The following is a 13,640-nucleotide window of genomic DNA, read 5'->3' on the forward strand; positions in this document are numbered from 1 at the left end:
TGGCAATTACAGAATCCAAGATGATATTCGCCCAATGTTGAAAAAATAACTTGAAGGATAGTAAGTGCAACCACATGTATCTCTCTTCCGTGGCCCATCATGTGAGCAGTCTGCCTTTCCTGCACAATACCACAACACTTACAACATAGAGCATGCTCCTTTAACACATTTTCTCCATACATACAATAGTGATGAATAAGCTTACACAAACTATGTTTCACACTTATTTCCTCACTACACACAAAGGAGCAGTGACAATAACAGTAAGAGCACAACTCTGGTGCACCCATGTGACACTTGAACCTCTAACCTTCAGACACTCTTCTACCCAAGCACTCCCAGGAGTAGCGTGCTACCTATCCACAAATTTGCATCTGTGCCTTATATGGGGTATTAACACCTATAGAAATTCAACAACAATGCAATACATATTCAGCAGTGTGATATCCATATCATATGATTATAAGCATCTGATCTTAAGATGGGTCTGACAATCACTCGTTTTACACAGCTCAAACATCAGCAATGCACAATTCAAGTGCACAAACCAAACTTCTATGATGTAAGGGGCCGGGAAACATTGATGATAGGGGTATGAAGAAACACCTCTCTCTTGCCTCACTATCGTCCAGGCCTCTTTCGCACTTTCAATCCACTACCACAGCACATCCTCATTCCCCGTCTGCCATTCTTCAGCAGTCTTTTGCAGATTGTACCTTACTCCAAACCCTCCTGACTACTGCTTTACATCTTTCTTTTTTTTGCCATATTTATGCTTCTTTAACACTTATGTTTTATGTTAGTACTCCTACCAGAACTTTTCACTATGGATTTATAGATCCTATGTTTTTCTGTAGGGAATTATGTGACTCTTAGTTATCTGTTCACACAGCACTTTGGTACAGTTACACTTTACAAAAATGTAAATGAAATAAATATAAATGCATGGGTTGCCTAAACGATCTATATTTTATATTGGGGAGATGATGGAGGGAGAGGCTTAGGGATTGAGGGTACTTACCACATTCCTGCTGCTGATGTCTCCTAAATACACCACAGCATTCATCTGTGGTGCCCAAATCTGAATCTCACGTTGCCAGGAAGTAAGAGTAGAAAGTGGCACAACCAAAAGGAAAGGCCCATAAAGCTGGTGTTCATTGAACAAGTAGTTCAGAAATGAAATTGTCTGTATTGTTTTACCAAGACCCATTTCATCTGCAAGAATACAACTGTTCCCTCTGAAAACAGAAACAGAAATTATGTATTAAAACAAAAAAATGCTAGTAGCTTTCAAATTCTTTTTCATTAACCAGTAAAAACTAAAATTAAAACAGGTTGGGATGACAACCTTATGACAGCACAGGCAGCCATAAGCTTTAATACAGACCTTGTCAGATGAACAATTATTTACCTTTGGTAACGCTTTTTCTGGTGGATACAGTATCTGACTGTGGGATCCTCACCTTTTGAATACCCCTTGCGCCACCATTCCGCGGAAGGAAAATGCTACTTACCAGTATGTATCTGTTCTTGGCATGTAGAGTTTCAGAGTCGTACACTTAGCATTAGATCGACACCTGGTGTTGGGCTCGGATGATTGCAGGTTGTTGACTTCTTGGAAGAAGACTTTGTAGTCACGAGATAGGTGACTCCTCCCTTGGACAATACTGCGCATGATCATCGACTCCATCCTCAGATTGTTTTTCGCCATGATGGGAAATGATGGAGTTAGTAGAAGTAAAGAGAAAGGATGTCCATGCGTGTGCATCTAGGTAAGATAAGAACTGGAAAGGATACAAGTCCTGGGGAGGTGGGAGGGCGTGTACGACTATGCAGCTCTACATGCCAAGAACAGATGCATACTGGTAAGTAGCATTTTCCGTTCGAGGCATATGAGCTGCAGAGTGTACACTTAGCATCGATTGTGCAGCAGTGTCTCCCCTAGCGGTGGTCGCTTGTATCCGTTGCAGTATTTTGAAACAGTGTTCTAAGAACAGCTTAGCCCACTGCAGCTTGCTGCTTGGCCTGCACATCAACACAATAGTGTTTAGTGAAGGTGTGTAATGTAGACCATGTTGCTGCCTTGCATATGTCCTCTTGTGGAATATTTCCTAAGAAAGCCACAGAGGCTCCTAGTTTGCGAGTGGAGTGCGCTCTAGGAGGAACTGTCAGTGTACGTTTAGCTTTTTGATAGCATAAATCCACCTGGTAATCCCCCCTTTAGAGATAGGTTTGCCTTTGTGTGGGGGAGAGAAAGATACAAAGAATTGTTTTGTCTTTCTAAAGAATTTAGTCCTATCTGTGTAGTATAACAGAGCTCTTCTAACATCTAAGGTGTGTAAAGGCCTTTCTGCAACAGAGTCTGGGTTTTGAAAAAACACAGGTAGCTTTACCGATTGGTTAAGGTGAAAAGGAGTGATAACCTTGGGCAGAAATTTTGGATTAGACCTAAGAACCACTTTATTAGGATGTATTTGAAAAAATGGTCCTTGTACTGTGAATGTTTGTATTTCACTAACTCTTCTGAGAGAGGTGATGGCAACAAGGAAAGCAACTTTCCATGTTAGGAATTGCAATTCACACTTGTGTAAAGGCTCGAAAGGGGGTCCCATGAGTCTTGTAAGGACAATGTTCAGGTTCCATACCGGAGCAGGTGGTAACCTAGGATTCAAACAAATAATCCCACCTTTCATGAATGCTTTGATTGCAGGTACTCTGAAGAGAGATAGATGTTGCCTATTCTGTAAATAGGCTGCAATTGCTGCCAGATGCAGGCATATGGAAGAATAAGCCAAAGTGGACCTTTGTAGATGTAAAAGCTAACAAATGATCTTTTGGATGGAAGCATCCAGTGGATCAATGTGATTATTGTTACAATATATTGCAAATCTTATCTACTTAGCGGCATAACACGCTCTGGTAGTGGGTTTCCTAGCTTCTTTAATTATGTTCATACAGTCTGGTGGCAGGTTTAAGTAACCAAACTCTAAGACTTCAGGAGCCAGATCGCCAAATTCAGTTGGCTTGGTTCTGGGTGTCTTATTTCTCCATGGTTCTGTGTTGACAGGGAGGGTGTGAGCTGTAACTTTTGATGTGGAACCAGTGAGAGATCTAGTAGTGTGGTGAACCACGGTTGACGAACTCATGTGGGAGCTACTAGTATTAGTTTCAGAGACTGTTGTCTGAATTTGCACACTACTAGTGCAATATGTGGGAGAGGCGGAAAAGCGTGCGCAAATCTGCCTGACCAATTCATCCATTGTGGGTGCGGAAACCTGGCAGCGAAGGTTGGGCATTTTGCATTTTCGTGGGTGGCAAACAGATCTATCTGTGGATGCCCCCACATTTGGAAGAATGGTTGAAGAACTTGTGGATGTATATCCCATTTGTGAATCTGTTGGGACTGTCGACTCAACAGATCTGCTATCTGATTGTGAGTTCCTGGAAGGTGTTCTAATGTCAGGTGTATGTTTTGAGGAATAGCCCATCTCCAAATGTTCTGCGCGAGCTGGGACAGTTGTAGAGAGTGTGTCCCCCCCCTCCCTGTTTTTGTATATAGTACATGGCTGTCATATTGTCTGTCAGGATTAAGACAGCTTTGTTTTGTACTTGTAATTGAAACGTCTTGAGTGCTAGGAAAATTGCTAGCAGCTCTAGATGGTTGATATGGAATATTCTTTGTTGGTTGTTCCATTGGCCTTGTGTGGTATAGGGTAAGAGATGGGCTCTCCATCCTGTGAGGGATGTGTCCGTTGCAAACACTATCTGTGGAACAGGTTCTAGGAACGGCCATCCTCTTGTCAAGTTTTTGGTGTTCCACAATTGCAGAGAGCGATATGTACGGCTGTCTACCAACACCAGGTCTGTGAGCTGACCTTGAGCCTGATTCCACTGTTGTGCTAGACATTCTTGTAATGGGTGCATTTGCAGTCTTGCATGTGGAACTATGAAGATGCAAGATGCCATCATGCCTATTAGTCTCATGAACACTCTGGCTTGGAGAGACTGCTGGTGTTGAAAAATGGAGACTAAGGCCTGAATGCTCTGTATCCTGGCTGGACTGGGATACGCTAGAGCTGTAGATGTGTCTATGGTAGCTCCTAGATACTGATGCACGTGCGAAGGCTCTGGGTGTGACTTTGTGTAGTTGATCGTAAACCCTAAGTCGTGCAACATTTGAATTGTCTGCTGAGTGTGTTGTGCACATTGGTGGAATGATTAGGCTTTTATGAGCCAATCGTCGAGGTAAGGGAAGACATGTATCGGTTGTCTTCTGAGATGTGCTGCTACTACTGCTAAGCACTTTGTGAACACTCGTGGTGCTGTTGTGACCCCGAATGGAAGGACTTTTAACTGATAGTGCTGTCCTTGTATGACAAACCTTAAATACTTCCTGTGAGCAGGATGTATAGGGATGTGAAAGTACGCGTCCTTTAGGTCCAGTGTTGAACGAAAATCGCCTTGTTACAGTAGTGGGAGTACTTGTTGCAGATTGATCATGTGAAAATGATCTGATTGTATGTAATGGTTGAGGGGCCTGAGGTCGAGAAATGGCCGTAGTGTCCCGTCCTTCTTGGGGATTAGAAAGTACAGGGAGTAAACTCCTGTTTTGCAGCGTGAATCTTTCTGGATTCACTATGCTGTGCATTATTTCGCGATCTGGTGGTTGGGTCCGTATTCGTAGTCTTTTTTTCTCTTTTTTTTTGTAGCCCAGGTGGGCGTCGACGTCCCACCATTTGGTGCACCTTCGTGACGTCGGCACGCTTCCTGCGGAAGCTCCCACCCTTGGGCGCCATCTTCAGATTCTTTTTTCCGCCGTTGGGTCTGGATCGTCGCATGAAGCTCCGGAGAAGTTTCAGGAGAAAAGAAGGAAATACACCAAGTTTTTGAGGAAAAAGGACCGAGGGAAGTCGGAGAAGAAGACCTCCTTGAGCCAGAACGAAAAAAGAGGAGAAAACCTCGGGATACTCGACGGCCAAGGAGAAAGCGCGCGTGAGGGGGCCCCCTGAGCGAGCACATGTACAACACCCCATTCGAGTTCTGCCGTAATTGCCACCACAAGTACGCGCAGAAGGACCAGCATCCGGTCTGCAACCTCTGCCTGCCGATCGACCACTCCAGCGAGGATTGCAACGCCTGTTCAATCTTCACGCCGAAGACTCTGAGAGTTCGAGAGAGACAGAGGGTGGCCCACCACACGATGCAGGGGAAAGGGACCACGCCGAGCCTCTTCCAGCTGGGTGCCTCCTCCGACGAAGAGGAGAACATCGCCGAGGGACCAGATGACTTCACAATCGTAGAGACCGATGTGAGACCTTCAAAAAAGGTAGGAGAGTCTACGACCCCGAAAACTCAGACAGGGCCGAGAAAGCCTGAGGGAGAACCCCGAAAAGCAGTGGCTAAGTCCTCGAAAGGAGCGCCGGCGACGAAAGTTTCGACGTCCGAAGCTGCATCCTCCGAAAGGCCCAGCGGATCCTTCGAAAAGGACTCCCAGATGGCAAAGACCAGCGAAAAGCAAAGGTCGTCGAGGCAGGCCCTTGAGAAGGGACCCTCGAGCGAGAAGACGCTCAAAACGGCCTCGACGTCGAAGGTACCGTCGAAGAGACCTGCCGAAAAGCTCGACGCCGAGCAAGCGGCAGAGATCTGATTTTAAATGCCCCTTGTGTTATTGGGAGCCAGTACAGCTGCCTTATTAGAGGAGTGCCGTGTTGCCATCTTGGCTGTTGATAGATCAGTCTAGCTGCCTGGTTCTGCATCGACTGTAATCTTTTTGTTAAGTACAACAGGAGACCGAAATAGATTGAACTGGCATAGTCCTTATATAAGAGATTACCAGAGATAAAACAGCATGATGAGAAATGAACCGATTTTCCTTACCTTCCGTAGCTGGAAGAAGCAGGTAGAGACTGTCCCAATCTAGGACTTCAGGGAGAGGTCACTATTGATCGTAACACCGAGACTTTTGCCTGAGGAGAATGGTGCAGGAGGTGTTTCCTGCTCTGCTGGCCAGAAATTTGAATTCCAAAGATTGCAAGAACCACCTACTAAGATCAGTTCTGTATTGTCAGGCTTCAGCTTTAGATGGTTACTATTCAACCAGTTCAGGATATGTAGCATAGTTGTCTGAAAATTCATGATCGTCGGGGATGTTATCTAGGGTAAAAATCAATTGTATGTCATCTTCATAATGAAAAGTGCACACCTTTCTTTCTCCTAGAGACTGAATTAGAGGGAGAAGGTACAGATTGAACAGGTGCAGGGATAACGTCAATTTGATATTAGGTGCTGTAAAGTGGGCGAGACGGACTGACCAGGAGCGGCCATCTAAGAAACACGTGAGCAATCTCAGACAGATCCCTGTATTCCTGCATCCCTGACACGGTCCACCAGGATTTCATGGCCAACTGAGTCAAAAGCTGCAGATAGATCACGGAGCACCAGGGCTTTGGTAGTGCCCTTGTCTGCTTCTTTCCTTAATTTGTCTGAAACTGTCAACATTACTGCCTCAGTTGAGTGGGAAGAGCAGAAGCCTGCTTGGTGAGAATCAAGAAATGGAAACTGTCAATGAAAGAGCAGAGACAGTTTGCCTCATGGGTTTCCAACACCTTGGCCATGATGGGAGCAGAGAGATGGGGTGCAATTTTCACGGGACCAAGGGGTCTCCAACAGCTTTTTTAATAGTGGAACTAATACTGCTTCTTTAAAGGCTCTGGGAACGGATCCCTGAAGTAATGAGTTATTCAGAAGAGGAAGACCCTGGTCCTCAAAAACTAGGTAGGAGAGTAGCCCTTGAAATAAAAAGATCCGAGATGGCCCATCTCTGGTGGCAGCAAAATTGTAAATAGGGAGAGAGAGGAAACATTTGACCCTAAAATCCACAAAGGGATTGTCCCCAAATGTGTTGAGGGTGATAATATAACCAAGTGGTTCACAGCCTTTGGGAGGGCTTGTAGAATTAGAAGGTTACACTAGGAACACTGGGGATCTCTGCTCTGAGAGGAGCTGTTCTCAGGCAAGTGCAGGGATAGACTCCTGACTCTTAGTGAGATAGATGCGGAGTCTTAAAACCTCATGAAAGAGACCCTGATTGAGGGTTTTGGACTCACTACTGAGGAGTAAAGAATTAAGTTCAGGGAGATTTAGAAAACCTTGAGTCAGACCTGGGTTTATTTATTTATTTATTTTATGGAGTTTCAGTCAAGACACTAGGTGGCTGGTTAAAAGGTAACCAGGTACAGGACTATGAAGGGCTCTGCTAAATTATTACAAAGGAACACATTTTAGGAAACTGTACATCAGAAACGTTACATCAGCAGCTAGTGAATATATCTCTTTATTTTGCCAGTAAGATGGCTAAGAAGGCTGTTGAATGGGTTCGGACTAGGATTCCTAAAACGTATCACGGGTAAGGTTCCAGGAAAGGGGGATTAGACCCACAGAAGGGAAAGGATAGAGGTGGTAAGTCCTCCAAAGAAATATCTTCAGGAACTGTAGGAAGCTGGCTCTGTATATACTATACCAAAAAGAGGTATATTCTGCACAGAGTCCAGTGGAACACCAAAGGCAGGCAGAGGTATAAGTAGATAGCACCTTACTCTCTATTTGTGGTAGTGTGGGCAAGCAGTAAAGCAGTTTTTAGTTATTTGAAGTTTCTCAAGTTCTCAAATAAAAACAAATCCACACAACAAGTTTCAACAAAAGCAGTCAATGCAATCCTATGGAAGGAAATGAATTATCATTTTGAAGTCAAGTACACGTTTGTGGGAGTTGGTATTCTGGAGTTAGAACCAGGGTTCCCCCAGGGTCAAGGATGCACACTTAAGACACCCTCAGCGGCACTAGGGCGGCCGAGTGCATATGCCCAATGTTATCCAATCGGTTGGTGGCTGCTCACAAGCATGCCACAAGGGTGTTGGATCAAAGCTCATGGTGTTAGGCTCAGGGCAAAGGGGGATCCAAGTTAGCACCCAAAGCACACCTGCAGGGGCGGCTAAGAGGAGGGTGCTGTTTTGGTGTTGGGGGTCCTGTTGTTTTAAATGGGAATTCTCTGGTTGACAAAAAAGACTGGAGGTTCGGGGACAAAGATCTGCTGGAGGTGACTACCGGTTGCAGAGGTATGTTGGGATGCCTGGGGATGCTGGGGCACCGTCGGTGGGCTACCCAGAGCCGTGCGAAATCAGGTGCAGGAGTGTCTTTAGGCGTTGAGTTTTCATACCATCTCCGGTCGCGGTCATGGGGGTCCTCCAGAAAAAGAGACTGCAGGCATCATTTGGAGTGTCGAGGCAGATTAGAGATCACTAGATGTCAGGTAAGGATCGCCGGGGAGACCTCCTTAAGGTGTTGGGCCTCTCTAACTCGAGCCATAGTTTTCAGGTGAAGAGTGGTTTCTTTCAGACTCGGGCGCAGGGGTGCTTTGAGGCACTGGGTCGCGGTTGGCCAGAGACTCACTCAAAGTCTTGCTGACCTGGTGAAGAGGGGAAACAGGGCCACATGGCTGGCCTGGTGGATCCTGATGTCCCTCGACGGTAGGTTGTGCTTTCTGCTATTGGTGTCTGGTGTGGACCACCAACAATCCTTGCCTGAGGCAACTGTTCCGGTACCCAGAGTATTGGTGCAGGTCAGCTCCTGGAGGTCCTGGCATCCCAGACTCGGCAAGGGAAGGGACCTGACCCCCCTAGAGCACGAAGACCTTTCTCCCGTCATGCTGCTCCTTCGGTGAGCCTGATGGCTGGCAACACTGAACCGGCAGATGCTTTGCGGTGCCCGCAGACGCAGGGAATCAGCTACTCTAATCCAAGGGAGATCTTTCCTGGTTGTTGAGGTGCTGGGCAAACCTCCAAGGGTTTTGGGGAGGGTGACCAACGTTTGGCACAGGAGGTCAAGTGATGGTCGAAGTGCAAGTAGCCTGGCAGGGGTTTGTGCCAATCTTTGCTGCAGGGCTTCAGTTATCGCTCCTTTCGGTCTTTCCCAGTAGTTGAATCGGATTTTCTGGTGTCAAGGGGTCCACTAAATACTCAATTTAGGAGTGTTAAGGGGAGTGAGAGTCAGAAGTCTATGGGATCCTTACCGTTGGGGTCATTATACCGCCTAGATGACCACTTCCTTTGGGAAGTGGGTATCACCCTGTCCCAGAATTCCTAATTCCACCACACACAAGATAGTGGAGATCCTATCTTTGTGTTCGCTTCAGGCTGTCCCCCCCTAGAGGTGTGTCCAGCCGGGGCAGTGCGACACGCTTCCTGCATAGCTCATTTTCCCCCCCTGCCTGGGGGCAAAATAGGCCTCAGGGTAGGGGGTGGTATCTCCCAAGTCTGGGGAAAGCCAGGCTTGCATATAAAAGGCAGTGGGCTCTTTGAAGATCCCCGCCTTGACATGCAAATTTACTAGCGATCCTGTTGGATTAGATGTAAAAGGACAAGTTACTTACCTTCGGTAATGATATATCTGTAAGAAACAGTAGTTCGTATTAGATTCCTTACCTTAGAATATCCCCAGGCGTCAGACTGGATCCGGAAAATTTTGCGTAGAAGTACCCCTGCGCGTCGGTAGGCGTCGCCTGCGGCTCCACGTCCGTCGTCGTTGGCGCCGGAATGACGTCGGAGTACTTAGACGCCGCCCTCGCGCACTGACTTCAGTTCTTATACATAGCTTTTCCGCGCCAGAAACACAGAGCCATGATAAAAACCAACACTGGTGCCATGAAACTAGGGCCCTGAAAAGGGATGACCTTAACCTTAGATATCGGTTCGCAGAACGGGGAGGATGGGTGGGGCGGTAAGGAATCTAATACTAACTACTGTTTCTTACAGATATATCGTTACCAAAGGTAAGTAACTTGTGCATCTGAAAGAAACAGGTTAGTATTAGATTCCTTACCTTAGAATAGATATCCCAGCAATACCAACCCCGTTGGTGGGTCTGCGAACCAATAATCACACCAGAAAGTCCTGGAGAACGAAATGGCCGAAAAAGCCATCTCTCCGGACTTGGCTGTCCAGGCAGTAGTGTCTTGCGAACGTGTGCAGCGAGGCCCACGTAGCTGCCTGACAGATGTCCTGCAAGGGGACTCCCCGACCCAGGGCAGTAGTAGCCCCCGTTGCCCGAGTGGAATGGGCACGAAGACCCACAGGAGACTCCTTTTTAGCCAAAGAGTAGCATACCTTGAAGCACAACACGACCCACCAATAGATGGTCTGCTTGTGCACCGCCCGACCTTTCTTAGCGCCCACGTAACCAACAAAGAGTTGGTCATCCACCCGGAACTGGTGAGTGCAATCCAAATAGAATGAGAGTGCACGTTTTGGGTCCAGACGGTGGAGCCTCTCTTCCTCTTTCGAGGGATGCGGAGGCGGAAAGAAGGTGGGCAAGGTGATGGACTGCCCGATGTGGAAGGCTGTGACTACCTTGGGCAGGAAAGAGGGTCGTGTACGCAACACAACTTTGTCCGGATGGACAGAAAGGAAAGGAGGTTTGGAGGAAAGAGCCTGGAGCTCACTCACCCTCCTGGTAGAAGTGATGGCAACCAGGAATGCAGTCTTGAGAGTAAGGAGACGAAGAGGACAGTTATGAAGTGGCTCGAAAGGAGCGCACATCAGGTACGTCAGAACGAGGTTCAAGTCCCACTGAGGCATCACAAAAGGAACAGGAGGAAACATGAGTGATGCCCTTCAAAAACATATTTACAACTGGGGACTTGAACAAAGAGGGCTGATCAGGGAGCCTCAAGCAGGCGGAAATGGCAGAGAGGTAGCCCTTGATAGTGCCCAGAGCAGAGCCCTGCTGGGCAAGAGAAAGAAGAAAGAGGAGAACCTCTGAAAGAGGGGCAGAAAGGGGATCCACAGACTTTGCTGTGCATCATGCCACAAATTTGTTCCACCTGCAGGCGTATACCGATTTTGTGGAGGGACGCCTGGCTGCCAGAATCACATTACAGACTTCAGGAGGCAAGTCAAATGGCCTCAACTGCCGCCGCTCAATTTCCACGCATGTAAGTGGAGACTGGACAGGTTCGGTGGAGGACCGTCTCCTGCTGCTGAGACAGAAGGTCCTCCTGAAGAGGCAGACGAATCGGGCGATCGACAGACAAGCTGAGTAGCTCGGGATACCAGTATCTTCGTGCCCAGTCCGGAGCCACAAGGATAACTTGGGCCCAGTCGCGTCTGATCTTCTTCAGCACTCTGGGCAAAAGTGGTATAGGCGGAAAGGCGTACAACAGACCGCAGCTCCACTCGAGACGAAAAGCGTCTCCGAGCGAGTGCCGCCTTGGCAATTCCAACGCGCAGAACCAATGAGATTGCACATTCTCTTCTGTGGCCAATAGATTTAACCAAGGCTCTCCCCACTGCTGAAAGAGGCCTTGCGCCACGTCCGAATTGAGACGCCATTTGTGATCCATCATGCACCAACGGCTGAGTTTGTCCGCCCTGGCGTTAACGGAACCTGCCAGGTGTTCAACCACCAGGGTCACGCCCTGCTGTTCCAGCCCCTGCCAGAGGAGCAGATCCTCCTGGTATAGGGTCCACTACCCCACCCCGCCCTGTTTGTTGCAGTTCCACATGGCGGTGGTGTTGTCCGTGAACACCTGCACTACACTCCCCCGGACAGAGAGGAGGAATGCTTTCAGTGCAAGCCGGATCGCCCGCAGCTCCAGAAGGTTGATGTGGAGCCGGGACTCCGTCGAAGAACAGAGGCCTCTGATCTCCGCCTCTCCCCTGTGGCTCCCCCAGCCCTGGAGGGACGCGTCCGTCACAACTACGTGCTCCGGTTGGGGTAGGGAGAGGGATCTGCCGCTGACCCAATCGCAGTCCGTGAGCCACCACTGCAACTGTCTTGCAGTGCCCTCCAAGATCAATACATGGTCGTACAGGTTGCCCTGATGCTGGGCCCACTGAAACTTCAGGTCCCACTGCAGAGCCCGCATCCGCCACTTGGCGTGATGCACTAGAAGGATGCAGGAGGCCATCAGCCCCAAAAGCCGCATCGTCAACCTGACCGAGACTCGGGATAACGGCTGAAAGATCCGAATCAGAGTCTGAATATCCTGAACCCGTTGTTCGGAAGGATAAACCTAAAACTGCGCCAAGTCTAGAACCGCTCCAATGAAGAGGAGCTTCTGAGAGGGACACAGGTGTGACTTTGGCCCATTGATTAGAACCCCAGCAAGTGCAGGAGGTTGGCCGTAGTCTGGAGGTGGCTGACAACTGTCTGGGGAGAGCCCGCCTTCAACAACCAGTCGTCGAGGTAGGGAAAGGCTGAAACCCCTAACCTGCGCAGATGAGCTGCGACCACCGCCATCACTTTCGTGAACACCCGTGGGGCGCTGGTAAGGCCGAAGGGGAGCACAGTAAACTGAAAGTGCTCGTGGCCTACCGTGAACCGCAGGTAACGCCGGCAGGACAGGGAGGTTAAAATAAGTGTCCTGCAAGTCCAACGCTACCATCCAGTCTCCCGGGTCCAGGGCAGATAAGACCTGAGCCAGTGTCAGCATCTTGAACTTCTCCTTCCGGAGGAAGTCGTTGACGTTCCGCAGGTCCAAGATAGGGCGTAGGCCCCCTTTGCCCTTCTTGGGAACCAGAAAGTCGTGGGAGTAACAACCACACCCTACTTCTGGCCCAGGAACGCGCTCGATGGCCCCCTTGGCCAAGAGGGCTGTAACTTCCTCTCGCAGAAGATTCAAGTGATCCCCGACATGCGGCGGTACTGTGGTGTCATGCCTGGAGGGGTCGCCTCGAAGGGGAGGAAGTAGCTCCTTCGGACGATTTGCAGCACCCACCTGTCCGAAGTGATGTTGGGCCAGTGAAGGAGGTGATGGCGAACCCTGGCCCCCACTGGCGTCATGTGGGCCTGAAAGCTCTGACTAGGAAGGCTTTTAGGCGGATGCTTCGGGGGTGGATGTGGACTGGCCTGGCCTTTTTTCCCGGGCACGGCCACAGCGGTTACCACATCCGCCACCGCGCTGGATGTTAGTCTGCGGCCCGTGGCTGGCAGGACGTGTGGGGGCGCCCCTTCCTTGGCCATGAAAGGAGCGAAAGGCAGCAGGTTGCTGGCGCAGGGCCGACAGGCCCAAGGACTTGGCCGAAGCCCTGTAGTCCCTAAAGCGTTCAAGCGCACTGTCTGCCTTCTCGCCAAAGAGGCGACGGCCATCAAACAAAATGTCCATAAGGGAGTTTTGGACATCAGCTGAAAAGTTGGCGGACCTCAGCCAGGCGTGGCGACGAATCACCACCGTCGTTGCCATCGCTCTACCTAGCGAGTCCGTTGTATCCAGTCCACACCGGATGGAATAACGTGCCGCATCTAGACCCTCCGCAAGGGCTTGGGCGAGTTTAGTCCGGGCCTTCTCCGGACATTTTGGCAGCACGGCCGCGACCGTGTCCCACAGAGAGTGGATATAACGGACCAAGAGGCACGCAGTGTTAACGGACCGCAACCCCAAACTCAGTGAGGAGAACATCTTCTTGCCATACTGTTCGTACCTCTTGGATTTCCGATCAGGGGGAGCCGTCGGGAATGCGGTCTGGGAGTTAGAGGCCTGGATGACCAGGCTCTCGGGGGTGGGGTGGGTGGACAGGAAGCAAGGGTCGCTCGGAGCCGGGCGGTGGCGTCTGGCCACGCTTCTATCTACAGGGGGACCTGTAGCG

At 49.3% G+C, this 13,640-nt stretch overlaps 1 protein-coding gene across 1 annotated transcript in view; it reads right to left on the reverse strand.

The window, feature by feature from the left end:
• Window positions 1–13,640, reverse strand: part of CHD1 (chromodomain helicase DNA binding protein 1) — a 1,544,591-nt gene that overhangs the window by 1,149,890 nt on the left and 381,061 nt on the right. The window contains exon 12 of the mRNA XM_086960963.1: window positions 1,022–1,238. Coding sequence (XP_086817089.1) covers window positions 1,022–1,238 — 217 coding nt within the window. The remainder of the gene's footprint in view (window positions 1–1,021; window positions 1,239–13,640) is intronic.

The sequence above is a fragment of the Lissotriton vulgaris genome, chromosome 3_1 (assembly GCF_964263255.1).
Source record: "Lissotriton vulgaris chromosome 3_1, aLisVul1.2, whole genome shotgun sequence".
NCBI classification, from domain to species: domain Eukaryota; kingdom Metazoa; phylum Chordata; class Amphibia; order Caudata; family Salamandridae; genus Lissotriton; species Lissotriton vulgaris.